This window comes from Mesocricetus auratus, unplaced genomic scaffold, assembly GCF_017639785.1.
Source record: "Mesocricetus auratus isolate SY011 unplaced genomic scaffold, BCM_Maur_2.0 Super-Scaffold_100008, whole genome shotgun sequence".
Classification (NCBI taxonomy): Eukaryota; Metazoa; Chordata; class Mammalia; order Rodentia; family Cricetidae; genus Mesocricetus; species Mesocricetus auratus.
This window is the reverse complement of record NW_024429192.1, coordinates 57,915,259-57,940,777: the sequence shown is the minus strand read 5'-3', so window position 1 is coordinate 57,940,777 and position 25,519 is coordinate 57,915,259. Positions and strand designations below refer to the sequence as shown.

Here is a 25,519-nt window from a genome sequence, read left to right as displayed (position 1 = left end):
TTATAGCAGTTTTTCACTTTAATCATATGGCATAAAATCAGAATCAGAAATAGTACAGGAGTTTTTAGTAAAAGCATCACTATAAGCCAATGAGCTGTTTTCTGTGAGGAAGAAGAAGCTACTCAACACTTCTCCCCCAAGTCCACAGCCTGGTGAAGAGGCCCTACAGCCGTGTTGTAGCCCCATTCGGGGTTTGAAAACTAGGGCAACAAGCCTAGAGAAATCCCTAGGCGTCATGGATGACAACCCACAGATGAGTGTTGTGACAGCATCATTTGTGCCTCTTGAAACCAGAGGAAAGAACAACAGGCATTTGTCACTTGTCACTTCTTGCCTCTCCGTTTTTCCTTCTCCTTGCCTTTGGAATCTTTGCTGTCATCTTTCTCTTTCTTGGGCAATTTGAAACCTCCGATTTCCTTCCTGACCACTGTACCTCGCCACCAGGCCTGGAGCTGCAAGAGAGAAGGGAGGCAGTTCATCCTCAGTGTGCCCAACAGTAGCTTGTGTTTAAGGAACATCTCTGAGACATGGCAGTGGCCAGGCTGCTGTCAGTGTGGCTACTCTGTTGTCCCTGGCCAAGAGTGAAAATGCAGTGTGCTAGGCCAATTTTCCTTCAAACTTAGAACTCCAACTTCTGTGTTGTGTTTGCTCCTTTGGTAAACACCTCACACCTGGCAGCCATTGGTGGTAAAGGGAATGAATGTCTGTTACCAGCACTCAAGGACCCGCAAAGAAGTCTCAGTGGTTGATGGTGTGGTATGCCACATATCTTTAGGGAGCTGCTAAAAGTCCCTTGGATGTCTTTATCAGTGTGATGCAACTGTTCTGAGCAATCTAGATTATAAAATCAGACTAGCCTTGCCTTCTGAGAGCACATGAATCCACCAGTGAGAACAAAAGCAGTCTCTGCTTAGTTCTTCATTGTGAACTGAATCTTGACAGATGGAAACATACAAGCTTGACCAACATTTCTAATTACACACCAGATTTTCCTAATGGGAAGATCAAAGATGAGCCTGGGTACCTGGTTCTCAAAGTACTTTAAAATTCTCATTTTGGACTTGTGGTTGTAGCTTAGTGATAAAATGCTTAGAGGCCCCGGGCTTGATACCCAATACCACAAAATGGAAGAGAACACCGCCTTGTGTGGTGATGCATACCTATGATTCCAGCACTTGAGCAACCTGAGCCACACAGGCAGAACTTGCTTCCTACTCTACATCTCAGATTCATTTCCCCAGGACTCCTGAAGGAAGGATACTCTTCCAGGTACTGTCTTTGCATTATAGTTTTTGCTTTAGATATATTTTTCCGATGGCTGAAGAGATGACTCAGTCAAGAGCATGTACTGCTCTTGCACATGACTTGAGTTAGTCTCCCAGTACCCACAGCATCTGGACTTTCACAGCCATCCATAACTCCAGCTCCAAGGGACCTGATGGTTCCTGCACTCATGTGCACACACCCACACACAGACACACAGACCTTTACATAATTAAAAGTCAAAGTGAGTCTTAACACACTTTCCAGAATCTGGACATGATAGTGTTGTCATTACTAATGTTTGCAACTTCACACAGAACTTTTACGAAACACTTTACTATCTCAGCTAAGCCTTGATTGCGCACATCTATAATCCCCAGTGCTCAAGAGACCGAGGAAGAAGAGCACTGTAGGCTACATACATAGTCCCAGTCAGTCGGGGCTGTGGAGAGAGACACTGTCTCAAAAATAATGAATAAATGCTGCACGCCTTTAATCCCAGCACTCGGGAGGCAGAGGCAGGAGGATATCTCTGAGTTTGAGATTAGCCTGGTCTACAAGAGTGAGTTCCAGGACAGCCTCCAAAGCCACAGAGAAACCCTGTCTCAAAAAAAAAAAAAAAACAAAAAAAATAATAATAGTAATAATGAATAAAAATATTAAGCTAAAAGAAGTTTCAAATTTCCATTGTTCCTTTTACCTTTTGGGTTTTTTGTTTTGTTTTTGGGTTTTTTTGTTTTGTTTTGTTTTGTTTTTTTGCAACTTGTATTGGATGGCAGCAGACAGCCAGGGCTGACTTACAACAGGATGTGGAGGAGGACAGGGCATTTGGAAGCATGCTGCCTATATCAGAGTCCCCTCCTCAGATTTTATAGCTGGAAAGAAGCTTTGCTTCCTCTGCTCGCCTCCTCGCCACAGACCTGCACTGTGTCTCCCTGTACTGCGGCTGTGTGCCCTCACCATGTGCTGCAGAGTGTCTGCGGTCTGCCTGCTGTGCCTACCCCAACCGCCCCAGCATCCTACCTTCACAATGCTCTTCAGCTCCAGGTCATCCTGCTCCATCTTCTTCCTGGTCTTCTCCTTTTCCAACCGGTCCTCAATAATGACCTGCTCATACTCCCGGATCTGCACAAGTACACACAGAGCACTGTCGCCATAGCCCAACTAGCCCTGCATGCCAGTAATCCCAGAATGCCGGGGACATAGGCAGGAAGATTGCCACAAGTCCAAGGCCAATCTGCCCTACATAGTAAGTGTATGTCTCAAAAAAATAAAAAAAAATTCTGCCCTTGTCATCATCATCAGAGAATCCCATTGGTTTACCGACACACCTCTACTTTTGACCAGTCTTCCCCAGTCCCTAGATTAGCTTCCACTCATTCTCCAGGGGTCCCCCTACCACCCCTTACCGTCTTTGCCAGGTCTTGAAGGTGAGCTAGGTCGGAGGCCTTGGCAGCCTTGAGAGCATTTAACTCATTCTGCTTTGCTTCTGTGTCTTTATCAAATTTCTCCATCCAGAACTCTAGCTTCTCCTCAAGTTTCTACTTGGAAAGAACATTAAAGCATGGCTCCCACTAGACATAAAATAGCAGGACCATGTGTTCCTGTTACAGCAAGAACAAGCACATGTTTCTACAGAGATCCATTCAGAAAAGACTTGGTGAGGGCACGAGAGAGGGGTGCTGTCATTTCATCTGGTTGGTGGCTACATCAAACTCTACACCCCATATTTGGATACTGGGGTTTTAAATAGAAGGAGGAGCGCCTACGAACTAACAGCTTGTGACACATGAACTTAAGCCGGTCAAAACCCCAGAATAGAGGGTGGTGGTGAGCTAGGAATCCCACCGCAGCTAAGACGATAATGGCAAATAGCTGTTGGGAGAGGAAGAGTCCATGTGGCCCCTGGTAGTCACCATACCCACTAGAATGCCACGTCCACGAGTATAGGGCAATAAAAATTGTGTTTGTTGAGTTTTTTTTTAAGGACAGACTAAGTAGGTAGGGAAGTGGGGGATAGATCTGAGAGGGGTTGGAGAAGAAAATATGATCAAAATACATTTTATGAAATTATCAACTAATAAGATGAGAAAAATACATAAAATGACAACAAAAACAAGAGGAGGGGTTGGGGTACAGCTCAGGATAATTCTTGCCTTGCACCTGAGGCTTTGGGTTGGACAACCAACACTGCAAAACAAATGCTTGAACTCTTCAGAAATGAATCAATACAAAGCCAAGGTAAAGACTAGGGGAGGGGCTTCAGTGTCATGGGGTAGGTGGAAGAGGAGCAGGTAGAAATTCTGAAAGATAAGCAATGACATCAGTTCTTACTTTTTTTTTTTTTTTTTTTTTTTTTTTGGTTTTTCCGAGACAGGGTTTCTCTGTATTGTTTTGGAGGCTATCGGTCCAGCCTGGCCTCGAACTCATAGAGATCCGCCTGCCTCTGCCTCCCGAGTGCTGGGATTAAAGGCGTGCGCCACCACCGCCCGGCTCAGTTCTTACTTTTACTAACACTGAACACTAGTCAAAAGACTGAAATGTGGGCTGGGGATACGCTCAGTTGGGGTGCTGGTCTAGCATGCACAAAGCCCTGGGTTTGACATCCAGTACCACATAAAACTAGACATGGTTGCCCATACTAAAGTAAAAGAGGATCAGAAGTTCAAGGCCATCATTGGCTACATAGCAAGTTCTAGTCCAGCCTGGAATAAATGAGACCCTGTCTAGGGGAGGGGAATATTGAAGATACTCAGTGAAAATGGATATGATTCTTAGATTCACATTTTCCAATATGATAGATGAGATTCAGTCTTGGAAAGTTACTAAATTGGACGCCGGCAAGGGAGAATGAAAGAAGGTGCTGGGAGCTGAATTCCAGCCTCTGGAAAACATGATGATGTCTGTTCCCTGTGCCAGCTCCAGCTCCACGGCTGCCTTTTCATTTCTTATACACGATTAGGCTCTGATTTCTTTCTCATAGGTCTAGAATTAATCATTCTATATTCTGGTTTTTTGGGGTTTTTTTGTTTGTTTTTTGTTTTTGTTTTTCAAGACAGGGTTTCTCTGTGTAGCTTTGGAGGTTGTCCTGGAACTCGCTCTGTGGACCAGGCTGGCCTAGAACTCTGCCTCCTGAGTACTGGAATTAAAGGCATGGGCCACCAACGCCCAGCTTATTCCGTTGCTTTTATTAAAGTAAAACTTTTTATTTACCTCCCCTTTCCAATATCCTATTTAAAATCAATGTTATGCAAATGTTACTGCATTAGCATACAAAATTATTATGCTGCATTGTGCTGTACAGGGATTGTTCTGTTTCTGCTTTACAACCACTATCAGAGAGACCTAAAGTCTAGAGAATTCAAGGAAACTTGAGGGCTAGACTGGAATCTGAACCTTGGCAATCCAGATCAGAGCCTGTGTGCCTTCCAGTAGACATGACTGCCTCCTGAGGGACTTCAGCTATGGGCTATGGCTTACCGTCACTAAGAGTCACACTTTGTGTGTGTGTGTGTGTGTGTGTGTGTGTGTGTGTGTGTGTGCGTGCGCGTGTGTGTGTGTGTGTGTGTGCGCGCGCGTCTGTGTGCGCGTGTGTGCGCGTGTGTGTGTGTGCGCGTGTGTGCGCGCGCGTGTGCTGTGTGCGCGCGTGTGTGTGCGCGCGTGTGTGTGTGAGTGTGTGTGTGCGTGTGTGTGTGTTTGTGTGTGTGTGTGTGCGCGTGTGTGTGTGTTTGTGTGTGTGTGTGTGCGCGCGTGTGTGTATTTGTTTGTTTTCAAGGAGCCTGTCCTGGTCTTGTGGAGGGTCTGAGTTTGAGAAGTTCACAACCACCTGTAACTCCAGCTCCAGGGGACCTGACACCCTCCTCCAGCTTTCACGTGGCAGGAATACATATACATAGGCAGACAGACAGACTTAAGATACTTTATGAACATATTAAAGGAAAAACATCATTTTGATGGATGAAAAACTGCATCATCCAGGCATGATGACACACACCTTCAATGCCAGCATTCATGAGGCAACTCTGAATTCTTGAGTTTGAGGCCAGCTTGGTCTACATAGTGAGTTCCAGGCTAGCCAAGGGTATATTATGCAATGCAGTCTCAAAAAATTTAAACTTTAAAAACAAATGGGTCAAGCCGGGTGTTGGTGGTGTACGACTTTAATCCCAGCACTTGGGAGGCAGAGGCAGGCGGATCTCTGTGAGTTTGAGACCAGCCTGGTCTACAAGAGCTAGTTCCAGGACAGCCTCCAAAACAATATAGAGAAACCCTGTCTCAGAAAAAAACAAAAAAACAAAAAAACAAAAAACAAATGGGTCATTACTGGTTTAAAAAAAAGGGGGGACTTTGACAAGAAACTCTTTAGTATAATACATGTACACAGCAGTGACCTACAGAGTCAACCTCCCTGTTTTCAGTATAATACATGTATACAGCAGTGACCTACAGAAGCAGCCTCCCTGTTTTCAGTATAATACATGTACACAGCAGTGACCTACAGAGGCAGCCTCCCTGTTTTCAGCATAATACATGTACACAGCAGTGACCTACAGAGGCAGCCTCCCTGTTTTCAGTATAATACATGTACACAGCAGTGACCTACAGAGGCAGCCTCCCTGTTTTCAGTATAATACATGTACACAGCAGTGACCTACAGAGGCAGCCTCCCTGTTTTCAGTATAATACATGTACACAGCAGTGACCTACAGAGGCAGCCTCCCTGTTTTCAGCTGTCAGCTTGCAGCCTTTCGGCTCCAAGCCCTTTCTGCACCACCTGGCCTCACTGGTAATGCTTCTTTGGCCAACTAGCAAAATACTAAGCATTGTCAGTAGGGGGCGCAGGAGGACATGACAACGATCTTCTGGAGGCTCCTGCTCCCAGGGAACACTGCTAGAGATTAGACAGTGCCAGGTTTCATTCATGGCACTCGATGTGGGGTGTAGAACATTAGTAACATTTATACAGAATCACAGAATCACAGTCCCAGTCCCTCTGAAGTGCTTTCTATTCCTGAGACTGCGTTTTAGTAAACACCTGCAATGACGAGCAATAGTGGCATAGCCACACAGGGAGACATTTTATTATGATTTTTTAATTATGATTTTAAATTAGTTGTAAAGAGATTGTAAGAACATGAACAACTGGGCATTGGTGGTGCATGCCTTTAATCCCAGCACTCGGGAGGCAGAGGCAGGCCGATCTCTGTGAGTTCGAGGCCAGCCTGGTCTACAGAGCGAGTTCCAGGACAGCCTCCAAAGCCACAGAGAAACCCTGTCTCAGAAAAAAAATAAAAATAAACAAAATGAGAAAGCAATTGATAATTTTGAAAACTTCCCTCAACTAAACATATTATTTTTATAACTTAAAAAATCAAGCCAAGCAGTGGTGGCATACACCTTTACTCCCAGAACTTGGGAGACAGAGCCAGGCAGATCTCTATGAGTTCAAGGCCAGAAGGAGTCCCAGGATAGCCAGGGCTACACAGAGAAACCCTGTCTGGAAAAACAAATCAGCAAATAGAGGGCTAGGAACATAGCTCAGTGCCATAGTGCTTGCCTCGTATACCTGGTGCCCTGGAGTCGCAACTGTGAGCTGCCATGTGGGTGCTGGGAACTGAACCCAGGTCCTCTGCAAGAGCAGCCAGTGCTCCTAACCTCTAGGCCCTCTCTCTCTGCAAGAGCAGCCAGTACCCTTAACCTCTAGGCCCTCTCTAGTTTGATTCTAATTGAGGAGTCAAATTGCTGGGAGACTCACCTGCTGCTCTTTCCTAAGGAACATTTCAATCTCCATGTGAACTCGGTTCTCTTCTTCAGTTTTCATCCTTAGTTTCTGCAATGCATCAAACATGGGTTCTCTCCTCAGCAAGGCTGAGGTCAGCAGTTCCTGGGTCGCATGTGCAGCAGGGACCCCGGGAATGCCAGGGCTCCCCAAAGAGCTATCTAGCCATTTGTACTCCACAAACCCTGCGGAGCCATAGGCTGGCACCTCCTTAGACACACACAAGGGCCCCGGAAACATCATCACAACCCTATCATCTAAAACCAATGAATGCTTCAGTGGTACAAGATCCTCAGCCCAGAGAAGTAAAGTACAGAATTCAAGACAGCCCACACCTGGAATCTCAGCACTCTGGAGGCTGAGGCAGGCAGACCAATTTAAGGCCAGCCCTTCGTGACAAAGTGAGTTTGCGACCAGCCTGAATTACAGAAGCTAGTGACGAAGAAGGAGGTCTACCTGCCTGTGTCTCCCAAGTGCTGGGAGTAAAGATGTGTTCCCCCCGCCCAGCTAAGAAGTCATATACTCTTAACAGCTGACCCATCTCTCCTTCCCAAGATAAATCAATCATTTTTTAAGTGACAGCTCACATGACATCAAGTCATCTCCCTGGGGTTTTGTTTTGTTTTGTTGTTTGTTAACACTGTAAGGTGGACTCAGAACCTGGCATATGCTGTCACCTAGCTCCATCCCCAGACAGCCTAGTGTAGCACAGGTTACCTCAATCTCCTCCAGCAAGAGTTCCTCTGCTCTGTTGCATTTCTTCTGGGTCTGGGAAATCTGCAGCTCAGTATTTCTTTTCATATAAAGATTCTCCAAGTTGGTTTTGGCCTTCATCTCTTGTAACTGGTCTTTGAGGTGAGCAATGTATTCATTCCCATTCTGCAGAGGTGAGATCGGGTTTCTGAACTAAAACTCCATTGTGCTTATAAGGCAATAGGCAAGTGGGGCTGGTTTTCTCCCAGCACACCGAGGGAAACTACTCAATCATCGGGATATTGTGAATGAAAATGAATCTCAGAACCAGGAGGCGGAGCATAAGGCTTGTCACAGACTCCAGGCCAACCAGAACCACAGAGCGAGAATCTGTCTCTTTAAAAAGAAAACCAATGCCGTGGTGGAACACATCTTTAATCCCAGCACTCTGGAGGCACAGGCAGGTGGGTTTTGTGCATTTGAGGCCAGCCTACTTACATAGCAAGTTCCAGACCAGCCAGAGCTACACATTGAGACTGTCTCAAAAGAAGGAAAATAATGCTGGGTGTAGTGGTACATGCCTATAATCCCAGACCTTGGAAAATAAAGGCGGAAAGTTTAGGAGTTCAAGGTCATCCTCAGCTAAATTCTTAGCTGCTAAAAGTCAGCCTGGGCTGCAGAAGACCGTGTCTCAAAAAGGGGCAGAGGGGCTGCAGAAGACCGTGTCTCAAAAAGGGGCAGAGGGGCTGGCCAGAAGATGGCTTGGTGAATTACTACCAACCAAGCCTTATGACCTGAGTTTGATCCCTGGGACCCACATGACAGAGGGAGAGAACTAACTCCCGCAAGTTGTCCTCTGACCTCCATATATTCGCTCCACATATACAATAATAAATAAATGTGAAAGAGACAGAGAGGGAGGGAGGGAAGGAGGGGAGGGAAAACGGGAAGGGAGAGAGGAAATGAAAACCAGCAAATGCAGACTAATTGGATCTCTCCAGTGTCAGAACACGGTCCATGAATGAAGCTGCATGAAGAGATTTCTGAGAGCTTGTGAAACAACAACACAGTCTTGTAACCTGTTTCTCCGTAACATGGGTCTGTTCAGGTAGAGTAAATAGGAGTGGGTTTGCTTCACATTAACCATCATCTTTGTTTGCATGTTAATGTGTTTTTTGAGACAATTTCTCTGTAACAGCCCTAGGCTGTCCTGGAACTCACTCTGTAGTCCAAGCTGGTCTTGAACTCACAGAGAAATGCTTCTGCCTCCCGAGTGCTAGGATTAAAGGTATGTACCACCACCTGACATGCTTCACAGTTTTAAGGTCTCAAAACTCACTGATTTTTTTTAAGAAAATTCTCCAGTAGCAGACACTGAGCTAGGCAGTAGTGAACAGTGAAGACCTAAACAGCTGTAGTCCCATAAGGATTACAGTCTAGTAAAAGGTGTTGTGGAAGGGAAGAGTGAGTATGGACTTCTCTAAATTGTGTGGATGGTGTAGGAGAACGTAATAGGCTCTGGGAGACACAGTAAGGGTGACCTCCATTAGCACAACTCTGAGAAGGATCCTCTGAGGGGACTTGTCTATCCAACACTCGAAAGATGAATAAGCCAATTCATGAAAAATGAGTCAAGAAATGTTTAAATATAAAGAAAAGGTGAAGCCGGGCGTTGGTGGCGCACGCCTTTAATCCCAGCACTCGGGAGGCAGAGGTAGGCGGAACTCTGTGAGTTCGAGGCCAGGCTGGACCGACAGCCTCCAAAACAATACAGAGAACCCCTGTCTCAAAAAAACAAAAAAAAAAAAAAAAAAAAAAAAAAAGAAAGAAAGAAAAGGTGAGCTTCATGCTAGAGTCTCCAGTCAACTAAAACCGGGATATGTTCCAGAAATTTGAAAGAGAAATCTGGATCCTGAGTTGAGCACAGGATGAGATGTGCCCATGTTCTGGTTGTTTTATATCAAAGTGTCTAGAAGTCAGGGCTGAGATGCTGAGGTGGTTAAGAGCATTTCCTGTTCTTTCAGGGGAACCTGACTGTGACTCCCAGCACCCATGCTGGGCAGCTCACAACCACCTGTAACTCTAGTTCCAGCAATTGAATGCCCATCTTCAGGCCTCCTTAAGCAACACACACACACACACACACACACACACACACACACACACACACACACACAACAGCCCCCCCACATGTGCATACACTATTACCCACACACACACAGGAGATAGCAAACCCGTACTTTGTACATGATGGCAAGCATTTTCTCATTGAGCTACCTCCCTGGCTCCCCTTTATTTTGTTTTCCTGAAACAGGGTCTTAAACAGCCAAGATTATACTTGCTCTATAGCCCAAGCTGTCCTCCAAACTTCAGTCCCTATCCCTCAGTATAGAGATTTCAGGTTAGCACCATTATGCTTAGCAGCTACTAATCTTTTTTAACATTTTTTAGATTTATTTATTTATTATGTATATGGCGTCTGTCTTTATGCCTGCAGGCCAAAAGAGGGTACCAGATCTCACTACAGATGGTTGTGAGCTGCCATGAACTCAGGACCTCTGGAAGAACAGCCAATGCTCTTAACCTCTGAGCCATCTCTCCAGCCCCACTACTAATTTTTTTGTTTTTTGTTGTTTTTTTTTTGTTTTGTTTTTCAAGACAGGGTTTCTCTGTATTGTTTTGGAGCCTGTCCTGGAACTCCCTTGGTAGACCAGGCTGGTCTCAAACTCACAGAGAACCTGCCTCTGCCTCCTGAGTGCTGGGATTAAAGGGGTGTACCACCACCGCCCGGCTTTAACAATCCTTTCAACACTTTCTCCTCTCTTTCTCTTGCTTTTTATTTTTGTTTCTGTTTGTTTGTTTGTTTTTTCAAGACAGGGTTTCTCTGTAGCTTTGGAGCTTTTCTGGAACTTGTTTAGTAGACTAGACTCTGGGATTAAAGGCATGCACCACCACCACCCAGCCATCTCTCTCTGTCTCTCTGTCTCTCTGTCTCTCTGTCTCTCTGTCTCTGTCTCTCTGTCTCTCTCTCACTCTCCCTCCCTCCCTCCCTCTCTCTCTCTCTCTCTCTCTCTCTCTCTCTCTCTCTCTGTCTCTCTCTCTCTCTCTCTCTTTCAAGGGTTTTGCTATTCGGCCTTAACCAACTTCAGTTTCACAGTCCTCTTCCCTCTGTGTACTGGAGTTATAGGCATGCATTTTCATGCTTTGGCCATTTCAAAAACTATTTTAGGACTGGAAAGATAGCTAGGCAGTTAGCAGCATTGGGTGGTCTTCCAGAGGACCCAGGTTAGATTCCCAGCAACCACAAGCAGCTCACAACTATCTGTAATTCCAGTTCTAGGGGATCTGCTGCTGTCTTTGGTGAGTTCCAGGACAGCCAGGGCTACACAGAAAATCCCTGCCTTGAAAAACAGAAAAATAATTAGTTAATTAACGAAACAAAATAAATAGGCACCCCAGCAGAAGCAAAGGCCTTTCATAACTAACCCTTCTATAAATGATCACTTCCATGTAGTGGTCTTTGCTCAGTAGACAATCCTCACAGGTAAGTCTTACCTGTACTTGCATTTGGCGCTCCTTTTTGACATCAACTAACTGTTTTTGAAGAGATTTTATCTGTCTTCTTCCTTTTTCCTCCCTAAAAGAAGTAAGAATGTTAAGACCGGGCTTCTCAAATGTTAGGATCACCTGGACTTTTAAAAATCAGGCTCTTCGCTGGGCGTTGGAGGTGCACACCTTTAATCCCAGCACTCAGGAGGCAGAGGCAGGTGGATCTCTGTGAGTTTCAGGCCAGCCTGGTCTACAAGAGCTAGTTCCAGGACAGCTTCCAAAGCCACAGAGAAATCCTGTCTCGAAAAACAAAACAAAACACACACACACACACAAAAAAAAACAACAACAACAAAACAATCAGGCTCTTCAGAAAAAAAAATCAGGCTCCTAGTCCTGTGTTGACTATCTTTGGACCATGGTGAACATTTCTGGGAAGGACAGTGTATCATGGTGTACACCTGGCTTTATGTTGGTTGTTGTGTTGTCTGTTTGCAGTGCTGCGAATCGAACTCATAGTCTGTATGTTTACAGAAGTGATCCCTGACAGCTACACCACATCTAGGACACTGACCAGGTTTCAGTGTGCTCCACTGCTCTCTGTATAGGCGAGTTCTGGGTTCAGATGAGAACAGAGAAGCAGTATCTTTACTGTTATTGCAGTACAAGAGGTTGACCCAGGAGCTGTGTACCAGGCACTCACTCTCCCACTTAACTTAGCCATGCTGGCCTTAACTTGCAATTCCTCTCCCTCAGTTTCTAGAGCATCTGAGATTACAACCCTGTACGATATACCTAGCAACAGTATATTTAATATAGTGTGAATTCAACTAACTGAGTCTCCAAAATCTGAATGATTGCTCCCTCTAGGTTAGGAATATGTAGGACCCAATGGTCAGCCTTCCAGTGACTTAGTGGGTAAAGTGCTGGCTATGAAGTGTGGCCTTGAGTTTGGAGACCCAGAACCCAGGCAAATCCAGGTGCAGTAGCATCCAGCTGTAGCCCACTGTAGGGTAATTCCAGCCCTCCAAATGCAGAGACAGGACATCCCTGGAGCAAGCTGGGTAGCCAGACCACTATATAGGTGAGTTCTGGGTTCAGATGAGAGATTCTGCCTAATAAAAGAATAAGGTGGGAAACACTCAAGAAAGACTCTGATGTCAACCTCAGGCCTACATGCACCCACATACATACATATGTCTCCATACAAGCAAGCATGTATACACACACATGCACACCACATACACATACATGTTGAGAAAGGAGATATTGCAAAGTAGACCAGGTTATTTGGCACACATGTGTAGTCCCAGCTACTTTGGGCAGGAGGAACTCCTAGGATCTAAGTACTGCCTAAGTAGCATGATGGGAGGACATCTAAAGAGAGGATCTCAAAACAGACAAATCCATCACCACCCTGACCTTGTGATGACATCATGGAAATTAATTCTATTATCCCTTTCTTTGCCCAAGGTTTCCAGGAGACTCCTGAATGAGCCAGAATCTTGCATCTCCTTCATGGCATTTGCAATCACGTCACTGAAATATTGCCTACAAAGGAAACAAACAAGCTCATAAGACACACCGCCCACCTTCATAAAGAGTTACACAAGTCACACCAGTTAAAAGTTGAAAGGGGCTGGACACGTTGACCCACACCTATAATCCCAGCTTTGGAAGTCTGAAGGGCCACCAAAGTTCAAGGCCACCCTGGACTACATAGAAGCTTTGGGGCCAGCTTAGGCTACAGAGATGTCCCAAAAAAGAAACAGTGGATGGGGAGATGGCTCAATAGATGAAGTGCTTGCTATGCAAGTGATGAGACCAAAGCTCAGATTCCTGGAACCCTGTATATGCAGGTTGGGTGTGGCAACCTGCTTGTAATCCCAGTGCTTGGAAGAAAGGAGGCAGGGCACCCTCTGGAGCAATCTGGCTAGCTAAACAGAGTTCTAGGCTTGACGGAAAGCCTGACTGCCTCAGTGAATAAGGTAGAAAAGTGACTGACGTTTTTGACTCCCCGACATCAATCTCAGGCCTGTAGGTATGCACACACACATATGTGCACCTGTACCCACACATGTCTACACATACAAAAACTGCTTATATATGTGTACATCACACATCAAAAAAGAAAAGAAAACCAGGAATTTGGCATGTCCCTGCTACAGTCTCCCGGCTATTTCTGTTGGTGTCCACAGATCAGTGCTACCGTGGCGTCCTGTTACATAGGGCAGCTGTTACTGCAGAGCTGTGGGGCTGCTGGGTGCTCAGCCCTAGGTGGGGTATCTCCACCACTCCTCCCAAACTCAGGGAACTCTCAGAGGAGGGTGGAAGGAGAGTGAGAGCAGAGATGGGTTCAGGGATGTGGAATGCTGTCCTCCAGCCCAGACAGGCCAAGACAAAGAAAACCAGAGGCTGGAGAAGCTTGGGCTGCTTTTGCAGAGGACCCAGTTTTGGTTCCCAGCATCCATATGGCAGCTCACAACTGGGCACAAGGCTCACACATAGTCCACATACATATATGCAGGCAAAACTCAAACACACACACACACACAAAATTAAACCTAAATTTTTTACATTTATTTTGATACAGAGTTGGAAAAATTATATTTGTCATTTTATATTTATTAACAATAGTTCATACAAAAAGATTTAACAGCTCTATTAAGAAGAAAGTTCTGCCAGGTAGTGGTGGTACATGCCTTTAATGCAGCACTTAGGAGGCAGAGACAGGCAGATAGATATCTGTGAATTCAAAGCCAGGCTGGTCTCCAGAGTGAGTTCCAGGACAGCCAGAGCTACACAGAGAAACCCTGTCTGGAAAAAAAGGGAGAAGAAGAAGAATGAAGCTACAAACTAAAGCAGGATGTGGTGGTGCAGATCTGGAAGTCAGAACTCAGTAGACAGCAAGAGCCCCAGAAGTTTTAGGCCAGTCTGGTCTACACAGTGAGTTCAGACCACTTGGGACTAGGGACTCTGAGAAAGAAAGAATGAAGGGAGGAAGGGAGGGAAAGAAAAGGAAAAAGAAAAGGGGGAAGAAAGAGGTAGGGAAAGTAAGAGGAAAGGAAGAAACAAAGGCTCATTAACTTGTTCAAGATAATACAGCATCATGGTTTTTTTTGGGGGGGGTGTGCTTGATTTTTTTTTTTTTTTTTTGGTTTGGTTTGGTTTTTTGGTTTTTCGAGACAGGGTTTCTCTGTATTGTTTAGGAGGCTGTCCTGGAACTAGCTCTATAGACCAGCCTAGCCTCGAACTCACAGAGATCCGCTTGCCTCTGCCTCCCAAGTGCTGGGATTAAAGGCGTACACCACCAATGCCCGGCCTGTTTTTTGTTTTGTTTTGTTTTTTTCGAGACAGGGTTTCTCAGTAGCTAAGGAGTTAGTCCTAGAACTCACTCTGTAGACCAGGCTGTCCTCAAACTCTCAGAGATCCACCTGCTTCTGCCTCCTGAGTGCTGGGATCAGTCGTGTGCTATCACCGCCCAGCCTGTTTTGGTTTTTCAAGGCAGGGTTTCTCTGTGTAGCCCTGGCTGTCCTGGAACTCACTGTGTAGACCAGGCTGTCCTGGAACTCACTGTGTAGCCCTGGCTGTCCTGGAACTCACTGTGTAGACCAGGCTGTCCTGGAACTCACTGTGTAGACCAGGCTGGCCTTGTTTTAAACTGTACCATTCTACTTCTGAGACTGTCACAGAAGCAGGTGCCTTCTTTCATGCCTGCTGCCTGGTATCATTACCTCCCCAAATCTGTTGTTCTTACCTGTCATTCTGAATTTTCTTCAGTGTCTCCAGGGTCATCATGGTCTGCCTTGTAGGAGTCTTTAAGATAAAGTCCTGGCCTCGTTGTTTGATTTCTGGCCCAGTGGATTTTTCCTTAGCTGACAAAGGAACAGATGATTTCCTTGTACTTGAGGCCATTGATGTTCTTTCATGACTGGTTTTCTGAAAATAAATGGCGTCCTAAGATACTGTTTTAGGCCGGGCGTTGGTGGCGTTCGCCTTTAATCCCAGCACTCAGGAGGCAGAGGCAGGCGGATCTCTGTGAGTTTGAGGCCAGCCTGGTCTACAGAGTGAGTTCCAGGATAACCTCCAAAGCAATACAGAGAAACCCTGTCTCGAAAAACAAAACAAAACAAACAAACAAACAAAGATACTGTTTTAGGAGCTGTAGAGATGGCTCAGTGGTTAAGAGTACTTATTCTTGCACAGGACTCATGTGGAGGCTCACAACCATCTGTAACTCCATCCAGGGCACCCACACACCCTCTTCAGACCTCTGTGGGTGTACGTGATGCACAGACATACACTCAGACAAAACATTCATACACATAAAAATTAAATAAACCTTAACAAGAAACATTTTAGAGAAGATTGTTTTAAAGAGGCAACACTCTAAGAGGACTGCTATCTATTTTTCAACCTTTTTCTCCACTTGCATTCCATACTCCAAGAAAACAGACCTTTCTTCAGCCCCATCAAACCACATACCCAGCTATTTCCTGTCTTCCTGCTCCACACATTCTGTCATCCCCTAACTTACCGCTTGGTGAACTATAGACAAAGAGGGAAGGTAAAGCTTGGGGCTGAGGGGGCAGGCCCGTGATAGAATACATCCTTAACATGCGGAAGGCCCTGGACCATCCCCAGCATCACAAAGGGAAAAGAGTGAGAGTTCGATGGTTCCGGCTTTCAATCCCAGTACCTGGGCAGTACAGGGCAGAGGTCAGGATTTCTGGGTCACCTGGCAGGGTATTAAGTTTCAGGCCAGCTTGGGCTAAGGTTGACCCTGCTCAGAACTACAAAGCAACAATCCAAAACTAAATGGTTAAAAGCCAAATCAACAAAAACCCACAGTGAGCCGGGCGGTGGTGGCGCTCGCCTTTAATCCCAGCACTCGGGAGGCAGAGGCAGGTGGATCTCTGTGAGTTCGAGACCAGCCTGGTCTACCGAGCGAGTTCCAGGACATGGTCCAAAAAACAATACAGAGAAACCCTGTCTCGAAAAAACCAAAAAAAGAAAAAAAAAAAAAGAAAGAAAAAAACCCCACAGTGATCTGTAAGCTTACCATATTGTAAGTATAAAATACCAAGATGAGGTAGATCATGGGCTCTATGAGAGGAGAGACAGTGTCTTAGAGGCATCAGTTCACTTCACATTCTTTTATTTCTTCCACTTATTCATTATTTATTTATTTATTACTTTTTTCTTTCTGTATTGGGGATAGAACACCAGACTTTGTGCCTGGACATTTCAGATTCTGAGCTAATCCCTATTTCTTCATTTTCTTTCATTTCAAATTCTCCATGGAATAAGGTTGGATATAAACATGATCATCCTGGGCCTGGAGAGATGGCTCAGCAGTTAAGAGCACTGGCTGCTCTTCCAGGGGTCCTGAGTTCAATTCCCAGCAACCACGTGCTGGCTCACAACCATTGTAATGAGATCTGGTGCCCTCTTCTGGCCTTCAGGGACACATGCAGGCAGAACACTAGATACACAGACAGCATGGTGGCATGCACCTGTGGTCATGGTATTAGGAAGGCTGAGTGGAGTCACGAGAAAACTCACTGAACAACACAGTGAGACAAACAACAAAAAACTATATTTAAAAAAAACTATACAAAATAAAAGAATTGTACTAAAAAGTGAAAATTGGAATCAGATTTAGTGATGTAGTTCAGATCCTAGGGCTATATAGGAAAAGTCATATTTTTCAGACCTAAATTCAAGTACTTAGGAACCACAGGACATCATGTGTCTCCCAATCTCCCAATTGATTCTTTTTTTTTTTTTCCTGAGACAGGGTTTCTCTGTATTGTTTTGGAGCCTGTCCTGGAACTCACTCTGTAGACCAGGCTGGTCTCCAAGTCACAGAGATCCACCTGCCTCTGCCTCCCAGTGCTGGGATTAAAGGCGTGTGCCACCAATGCCCGGCTCCCAATTGATTCCTACTGAACTTGTGGCTAAAAGCTTGGGTTACTGACAGTGACTACACTTTTGGACTGTAAAGTCAGCTTCTGTGTCTAAATCCTGGTTCTGTTTTTTACTAATCATATTGACCTTAGGTAACTACCTACTTAGGTAACTGCTACTTTCCTATTGGCAAAATAAACAGCTAATGTTTTAGAAATTGGACAAGGAGAGAGCATGGAAATATAAGAGAAAATATGATAATCTTCTTTCTCTCTTTTCCCCAGATCTCAAACTCCCTTCTCCCTCATCATGGTTCTCTCTATTCTCATGTCCTGGGTGAGTGTATATGTAAGTTCAGATCTCATCTATGAGAGAATACATGCACCTGCACACAAATGCGCGCGCGCACACACACACACACACACACAATGAGGGCTAGAGAAGTGGATGATTTAGCAGTTCAGAGCATAAATTATTTTTGCAGAGGACCTAAAGTTTGATTCCTAGCATCCAAGCCATGTGGTACCTATATTCACATGCACACATACTCCACACACAATTAAAAATAATAAACCTTTAAGGAATGAAATCTGTAAAGGGTAATTAGAGGTAAATTTAGTCTTCTTCTATTAGTATGAACTTCTCTGTTAGACATGAAAAACAAAGTACTCTCTCTTCAACATAGTGGGTTTTACTGATCACAAGATTATAAATAATATATTCTGTACAAATTTTATTTTTTAATTTATTTAATTTTTTTAGACAGGGTCTCTCTGTATAGCCCTGATGGACTTGGAACTTGCTCTGTAGACCAGGCTGTTTTCAAACTCAGAGATCCACCCAACTCTGCCTTCCAAGTGCTGGGATTAAAGGCATGCACTCCTACTACCTGGCAAAAAAATGTGTTTTTTAAATTACATTTATAGGATTGGAGAGATGGCTCAGAGATTAAGAGAACTTGCTATTCTAGTAGAGGACCCAGGTTCAGTTCCCAGCATCAACATTTCACCTTGCAATCATCTGTAACTCCAGTTCTAAAAGATCCATAACCTTCTTCTGACTTCCTTGGGCACCAGGTATGTATGTGGTGAACATCCATACATTCAGACAAAATACCCACACACTTAAAAAAAACTTTCAAAAAATTACATTTGCTTTTGTATTTGGAGTGGGGCAGGCATGTGACCCGAGTGGGTTTGGAAGCCAGAGGACAACTTATGGAAATCAGTTATTTCTTCCAGTGGTGGGTCCCAAGGGTCAAACTCAGGTCATTAGTCATGCTAAGCACCTTTCCCCACTGAGCCATCTCACCAACCTGGCCTGGAACTTTCTATGTAGATCAGGCTGGCTCAAACTCCCTGCAATTTTCTTGTCTCTGCATCACCAGTGCTAAGATTACACATATGAGCTCAGTGGGACCCAGAAATCCACATTACCATTGAAAATATAACTGCTGACATGGTAATGTGCCCAGATATTTGCAAAAGCAGAATGCAACATATTCAGCAACAACAACAGAGTTGTTTTTGTTTAATGCAATGTTGACAGAGTCCAGATGCATTTCCTCCACACTTAGTGTCCAGTTGGCTTTTAGCAACCAAGAAATACAAGATAGGTGGGACATTTGGTCTCAGAAAACTTAAACTGTGATCTCAGTATATGCACAGTAGCCCCTCAACATCCATAAGATAGGTTCCTGGGCACCCCTGGATACTCAAGCCTCTTAAATAAGGCTGGTGCGACATTACATACAATCTAGGCAAATACTCTCTATGTTTTAAATAGGCTCTAGATTTCCTATAACGGTGAATACAATGTACAATAGTTGTTATATTGAATTGTTTAGGAATAGTGATGGGGGGGGGTCTAACATATCCAATAAAGACCAAACTTTTTCCAAATATGTTTTTGCCAGAGATTGGCTGAATTCAGAGACCCGGAATCTGTACACCAAAGGCTGTCTGCTGTGTTTACACAGACTTAGCTTTGGGCCTTATGAACAAATGCCAGTATATTGCTAAAGCACACCATGCTCCCTGGGCTATATGCTACTTGTTCTGTTTTAAGCATGGACCTCAAATAACTGTGATATGGCCTTTTACCCAACGTAAAGGTGTTGTTTCCCAAGCTAAGTAGTACAAGCACTGGAGAGGTTGACAGGAAAGGCAACAAGATGGTATGGATGAGGTGAGGGTGCTGACCTGGCTGAGGCTCTGCCTTCTTTCATATTGGACTGGAATGATGTAGCCTAGAATAGAAAGCTGGTCGATGATGTCCTCCATAATGGTAGAGACCCTCAGCACGTCTAGAAGGGACAGTGAATCTATGACTTCTACGGAGGTTTCTTCCTCTTCTTCATTATCTAGTTCTTCTTCTACAGCACCAGGAGGTTCTCCTGTCACTACCATAGTCACCTCAGCATGCAAACCTTCTGAAGAGAAGTCCAGGGCTTCCAACTGGTCCCTAAGGCCAGGAGACAAGAAAGATTAAGTCAGTGGCCAATGAGGAAATATTACTTACCCTCAAAAACACAGGTGAATTGACTCCTGTGAGGTTCACATTGTCATATAACATAACCTCTAGAAAAACAAAGGCAGGCCAAGCACCCTCCAGTAGGACAACTGAAGACAAAGTACTGGCCAGTAAAGCTGAGCAGTCTATCTATGCTGTCTGCCTATGCTAATGCAAGTTGAATGCGAGCCACAATTAACTTGATCCAAAAGCATCATGTTTAGATGCTAACCAAAAGTGCCTCCTGGTTACTGAAAGACAGTCAATGGTAGCCAGCCTCCAAGGTGGTCTGTGTTTATGTCTGTGTGGTTTTCCCTACACTGAGCGAGAGGAAGTGTGGTTTCCAAAGCAAGTGGTGAATAACATGGCAGCTTCGCTGTCACTCGGAAGCTCACTCCCAGGGGAGCAGGGTGCCCTGTCTGGCCCTGGTCAGCTTCAATCTCCTGGTTAATATTGTCAACTTGGCTGGATCTAGACTCACCAGATAAACCTCTGGGCATTGCTGTGGAGGATTTTCTAAGACAGGGTTGCTTGAGATGGGAGGACTCACCTTAAATGGACTGAATAGGGGCTAAAGAAATGGCTCAGAGATTAAGAACACTGACTGTTCTTCCAGAAGTCCTGGGTTCTATTCCCAGCACCCACATGGCAGCTCGCAACCATCTGTAATTACAGTTCCAGGGGGCCCAAGACTTAAATACACTTAAAAATAAATGTTTTTAAAACTGGACTCAATAAAAGGTGAAATCCAAGTAAGCCTCAGCACTCAACTCCCTCCATCCCTCCCTCTCTCTCTCTCTCTCTTATCTCTCCCTCCCCCCCAACCTCCTTACTGTGGATGTCATGTGACCAGTCCCTTTCCCTCCATAACAGACTTTCCCTGCAAGAGTAAGCCAAAACAAAGCTTTTTGCTTCTTCCCTTAAACTGCTTCTTCTTTTTTTTTTTTTTTTTTTTTTTTTGGTTTTTCGAGACAGGGTTTCTCTGTGGTTCTGGAGGCTGTCCTGGAACTCACTCTGTAGACCAGGCTGGCCTCGAACTCACAGAGATCCGCCCGCCTCTGCCTCCCGAGTGCTGGGATTAAAGGCGTGCGCCACCAACACCCGGCTTAAACTGCTTCTTTTTTTTTTTTTTTTTTTGGTTTTTCGAGACAGGGTTTCTCTGTGGCTTTGGAGGCTGTCCTGGAACTCACTCTGTAGACCAGGCTGGCCTCGAACTCACAGAGATCCACCTGCCTCTGCCTCCCGAGTGCTGGGATTAAAGGCGTGCGCCACCAACACCCGGCTTAAACTGCTTCTTGTTCCGGGTTTTGTTACAGCAATGAGAGAACTAACTAAGCACAGACCCCAAACCAGGGCCATTTTCTAAGCTCTTCCTGAACTCCCAACCCACAGGACTCTGAGATGGTAGACCTTTATAGTCTAGGTCATTAAAATTTGGGGGGAGTTTGTACCAGGCTTTTTCTTTTGGGTCACCAACCAACTCCCAAATCATGACACAGAGACTTACTATTAGTTATGAATGCTCAGCCTAGCTTAGGCTCATTTCTGGCTAACTTGTTTGTTTTGTTTTGTTTTTCGAGACAGGGTTTCTCCGTATTGTTTTGGAGCCTGTTCTGGTACTCTCTCTGTACACCAGACTGGACTCCAACTCACAGAGATCCTTCTGTCTCTGCCTCCCGAGTGCTGGGATTAAAGGCGTGAGCCGCCAATGCCCAGCTTCTGGCTAGCTTTTTTGTTTTGTTTTGTTTTTTTTCAAGACAGGGTTTCTCTGTGTTGGGGTACCCCAAATTGAGGAGGGGTCCCCAAGCTGGATTCGTCACCCCAAGAATCAAGAGTCCACGCGCCAATTGATGCAACACGCAAGAGGCTTTAATTAGGCATCTGCAGATGGGCCTCTCGGTCACCTTTTAGACCGATTGGCCCTGAGGTTCAGTTACAATCAGCTTTTAAAGACAAAAAACACAAGCCTTTGGGAGGGGTCCCTATCTTGTGACGGGGGGGTATGTGACTACTGACCAGGGGAAGTAGATATCTTCCTGACCTACACGTTGTAAATTCCTCAAACCTTGGTATGAGTTAATCATCTCTCCCTAAGTAAATGGTGGTTATCATCTCCTTGTTTCCCACGAATCTTGTTTGCCCATCTCTGACGCCCTGGTCAGTTCTTCACAGGTGGTCAGCAGCCTGGAATTGGCCTTTTGTGGGTTTACAGCCCTTCTGCAATTAAGGTTGCTAAACCATACATTTCATTCTGTGGTTTAGCCAGTTCCTGGGATGGGGTCCTTTGTTCACTTCCCAAGTTCTCTAGTGGGGTGCCCTCCCTGTTTAAGCTTATATTTTATTTCTATAAATTCGGGGTCTTTCACTCTGTATAGTTTTAGAGGCTGTCCTGGAACTCGCTCTGTAGACCAGGCTGGCCTTGAACTCACAGAGATCCGCCTGCCTCTGCCTCCCAGTGCTGGGATTAAAGGCGTGCGCCACCACCGCCTGGCTCTGGCTAGCTTTTTAAACTTAAATTAACCTGTTTTTGTCTCGAGGCTTTTTACCTTTCTCTCTTCTGTATATCTTTTGTTTTGTTTCTTGGGTTTTCGAGACAGGGTTTCTCTCTGTACTGCTTTGAAGGTTGAGGTTGCCCTTGAATTAGCTCTTGTAGACCAGGCTAGTCTCAAACTCAGACAGTTCTGCCTGCCTCTGCCTCCGAGTGCTGGGATTAAAGGCGTGCACCACCACCGCCCGGCTCGCCCAGCTCTTCTGTACATCTTACTTTCACTCTTCCTCCTGACTGGCAGCTGCCTGGCTTCTGGCCCTGAGTGACTCTCTTTCTCCCTTGTTCTCTTCATCCTTCTTCTCTTGTTCTTCTCTCTCAAGCCTAGATTTCTCTCCCTATTTGTTCTATCTACCTGGCAGCCTTGTCTGTCCTTTCACAGTCTAACTACCGACTGTTGAGCTCTTTAATAGACCAGTCAGGTGCCTCAGGCAGGCAAGGTTAAACAAATGCCATCTTTAGATAATTAAGCATACATCTTTACATAGTTAAACAAATACAGCAGAAACAAAAGTAACACACCTTTACACAGTTAAAGTAATATTCCACAGCCAAAACAAATGTGACACATCTTTGCCTAGTTAAAGTAATATTCGACAACAGCAGTTTGTTATGCAGTAACAGATAAATAATCCACAGAATTTAGTTATTACAATAATGTAACACTATATGTACAAACAAACTGGAATTTGAACATACCCTTCCATTCTTCCTGAGTTACTTCTGTTGTCTTCTGGGATAGATTTATAATTTCACAAGAATTCAGGAAGCTAAAATGGAAAAGAAATGCTATTAGTTCAAGAGAATGCTGAATCCTGTTTTCTTTATTCCCATGCTCTTTCACTAGGAGAAAAACAAATCCGAAAATTACAAGAGCTGTGGTTTATCTCCTTCTCCTCAGTGGAGCAGACTCACAGGGTGAGGCTTATTCAGTGGTTGGTTTCATTACTGGTCTACCAAAAGAAGATACATGCAACACAGCATTTTGCCTCTTCTTATGGTAATTTAAAGACAATTTTAGGATGTGTCATTGTATTCTGATTTTGAATTTGTAATCACTATAGAACAGATTTAGTTATTGTTTAATTTTTCTATTATTCTCTCCTCTATATTGAATTAAATGAATCTACCCTGTTCTGTCAGATTATAGAATTTATTGTACCTTGACTTAGAACAATTGAACATTTAGAAGACTGTATTTTTTAAAAAATTATTCATTTTTATGTGCATTGGTGTTTTACCTGCATGTGTGTGTGTGTGTGAGGGTGCCAGATTCCCTGGAACCAGAGTTACAGACAGTTGTGAGCTGCCTTGTGGGTGCTAGGAATTGAACCTAAGTCTTCTGGAAGGGCAGTCAGTGCTCTTAATTGCTGAGCCATCTCTCCAGCCCCCAAAAAACTATATTAACCATGGAAATCAGTTTCAGTTATTATCTTTCAGAGATGGGCATGGTGGCAAAAGTCTGTAATCCCAGTACTTGGGAAGGGGAGGGGCGAGAATCAGGAGTTCAAGGCCATCCTTGGCTTAACATAGGGAGTTTGATAAGCTACATGGGACCTTGTCTTTGTTGCTAATGTTTCTTTTATTGTTTTTACTCATGTGTGTGTGCCTGTTTGGCCCTATGCGCACCCCATGGACACACAGAAGACCAGAAGATCCCCTGAAACTGAAATTACAGGTAGTTGTGAGCCATGTGATAGTAGATACTGAGAATCGAACCCCATATCTCTCCAAAAGCATTAAGTGCTCTTAACCACTGAGCCATCCCTCCAGCCTAGTTCCTCTTTTTAAAAAAATGCATATGAATCTAGTTCCAGATCTGAGGCTCTCTTCTGACCCCTGAAAACACCCACATACATGTGACACACACACCTGTACATAAACGTGTTTTGGTTTTGGTTTTCCAGACAGGGTTTCTATGTGTGGCCCTGGTTGTCCTGGAATTTTCTCTGTAGACCACGCTGGCTTTGAATTCACAGAGATCCGCCTGCCTCTGCATCCCGGAGTGCTGGGATTAAAGGAAGGCCTGTGCCACCACCACCCGTCTTCATAAACAGTTTTGGTTGGTCAGTTGTTTGGTTGGTTGATTTAAGGAAGTTATCACCTTCTAACATGCCAGATGTTCTATCTGATTGTTGTCTTGTGATTTTGGGAGTGGGGGGGGGCAGGATATCGGTGTACATGTTATGTACTTCTGACTGGCCTGAAACATAAAGCAATCTTCATACTCCAGCCTCCCAAGTGCAGGAACTACAGGCACAAGAGCCAAAGTGCCCAGCCTGCAAGAGGGAGAAGGTTCTATCTGTTTACTGCAGTGCCCTCAAGCCTACACCATTCTCCCTCGTGGTAGTTAGTCATGCAGTACTTGCTGAATAAATGAATGAAGCCATCAGTCAGCACAGAGTAATGCAGAATTAGGAAATGTGAATCTGAGTCTACTAAATTCATCCTCACCTGGCAAGTAAAACAATGGAAGAGTGAATATTACCGTCTCTCATTTTCCGCACTCCCTCTCCCCCTTTAAGAGGGGTCTTTAAAAAAAAAAAAGGCCGGGTGTTGGCGCACGCCTTTAATCCCAGCACTGGGGGGGCGGGTAGAGGCAGGTGGATCTCTGTGAGTTCAAGGCCAGCCTGGTCTACAGAGCGAGTTCCAGGACAGCCTCCAAAGCTACACAGAGAAACCCTGTCTCGAAAACAAAAACAAAAACAAGGAGAGAGAGAGGGGGGTCTCATATAGCTCAGGGTGACTAGCAGTCCCGATCTATTGTCCTGCTTGCGCACCCATGATACTGGGACGACAACCAAGCACCGCGACCTGCGGTTTGCCTCGTACGCTGCTGTAGTTTAAAATGGGACCTTGCTGTCTAACTCAGTCTGGCCTCGAATTTGTGATGTGATACCTCAGGCTCCGGAATGAGTTCTGACATTAACAGACAGGAATCACCATGCCCTGTTTTTTTGTTTTTGTTTTTTTTTCTTGAAAGATAAAGATTCAGATAAGAGAAAAGAGCGAAGAGAAAGGAGCGTTTCCCCTGCCTTCGTGCTCCAGGTTTTTCTGCCCTCTATGGGTAGGATCCCATTCTAGGGAAAAAAAAAAATACTCCTTTTCCTCACCTTTCCACCAGCCCGGCAGGAGGAGGGACCCAAACTAAGGCGTAGCTATGGCAACGCGCAGGCCTTTTTTTTTTTTCTTTTGGTAGGACCTTTGCCTTTTTCTTAGTCGACTACAATTTTGCCTTTTTCACCCCCCGAAGTGCTACGTGTCGCCGC

General features: G+C 44.9%; 1 protein-coding gene across 1 annotated transcript; it reads right to left on the bottom strand.

The window, feature by feature from the left end:
- Iqcg (IQ motif containing G) lies at window positions 1–25,511 on the bottom strand. The gene is made up of 11 exons (XM_040750894.1): window positions 25,364–25,511; window positions 22,950–23,020; window positions 19,396–19,657; window positions 15,042–15,223; window positions 12,707–12,835; window positions 11,291–11,372; window positions 7,760–7,921; window positions 7,019–7,093; window positions 2,673–2,804; window positions 2,287–2,388; window positions 1–452 (listed from the first exon to the last, which is right to left on the bottom strand). Exons 2-11 carry the CDS (start codon window positions 22,955–22,957, stop codon window positions 324–326), a joined length of 1,263 nt encoding a protein of 420 aa, XP_040606828.1. The 5' UTR covers window positions 22,958–23,020; window positions 25,364–25,511; the 3' UTR covers window positions 1–323.
- Between the last annotated feature and the right edge of the window lie 8 nt (window positions 25,512–25,519).

Coding starts and splice junctions, on each gene's coding strand:
- Iqcg (XM_040750894.1), bottom strand. Junction 12,836..15,041: donor AAGAAAATTCAGAATGACAG/GTAAGAACAACA, acceptor TTTCCTTTGTAG/GCAATATTTCAGTGACGTGA. Junction 2,805..7,018: donor TCCTTAGGAAAGAGCAGCAG/GTGAGTCTCCCA, acceptor CTTTCCAAGTAG/AAACTTGAGGAGAAGCTAGA.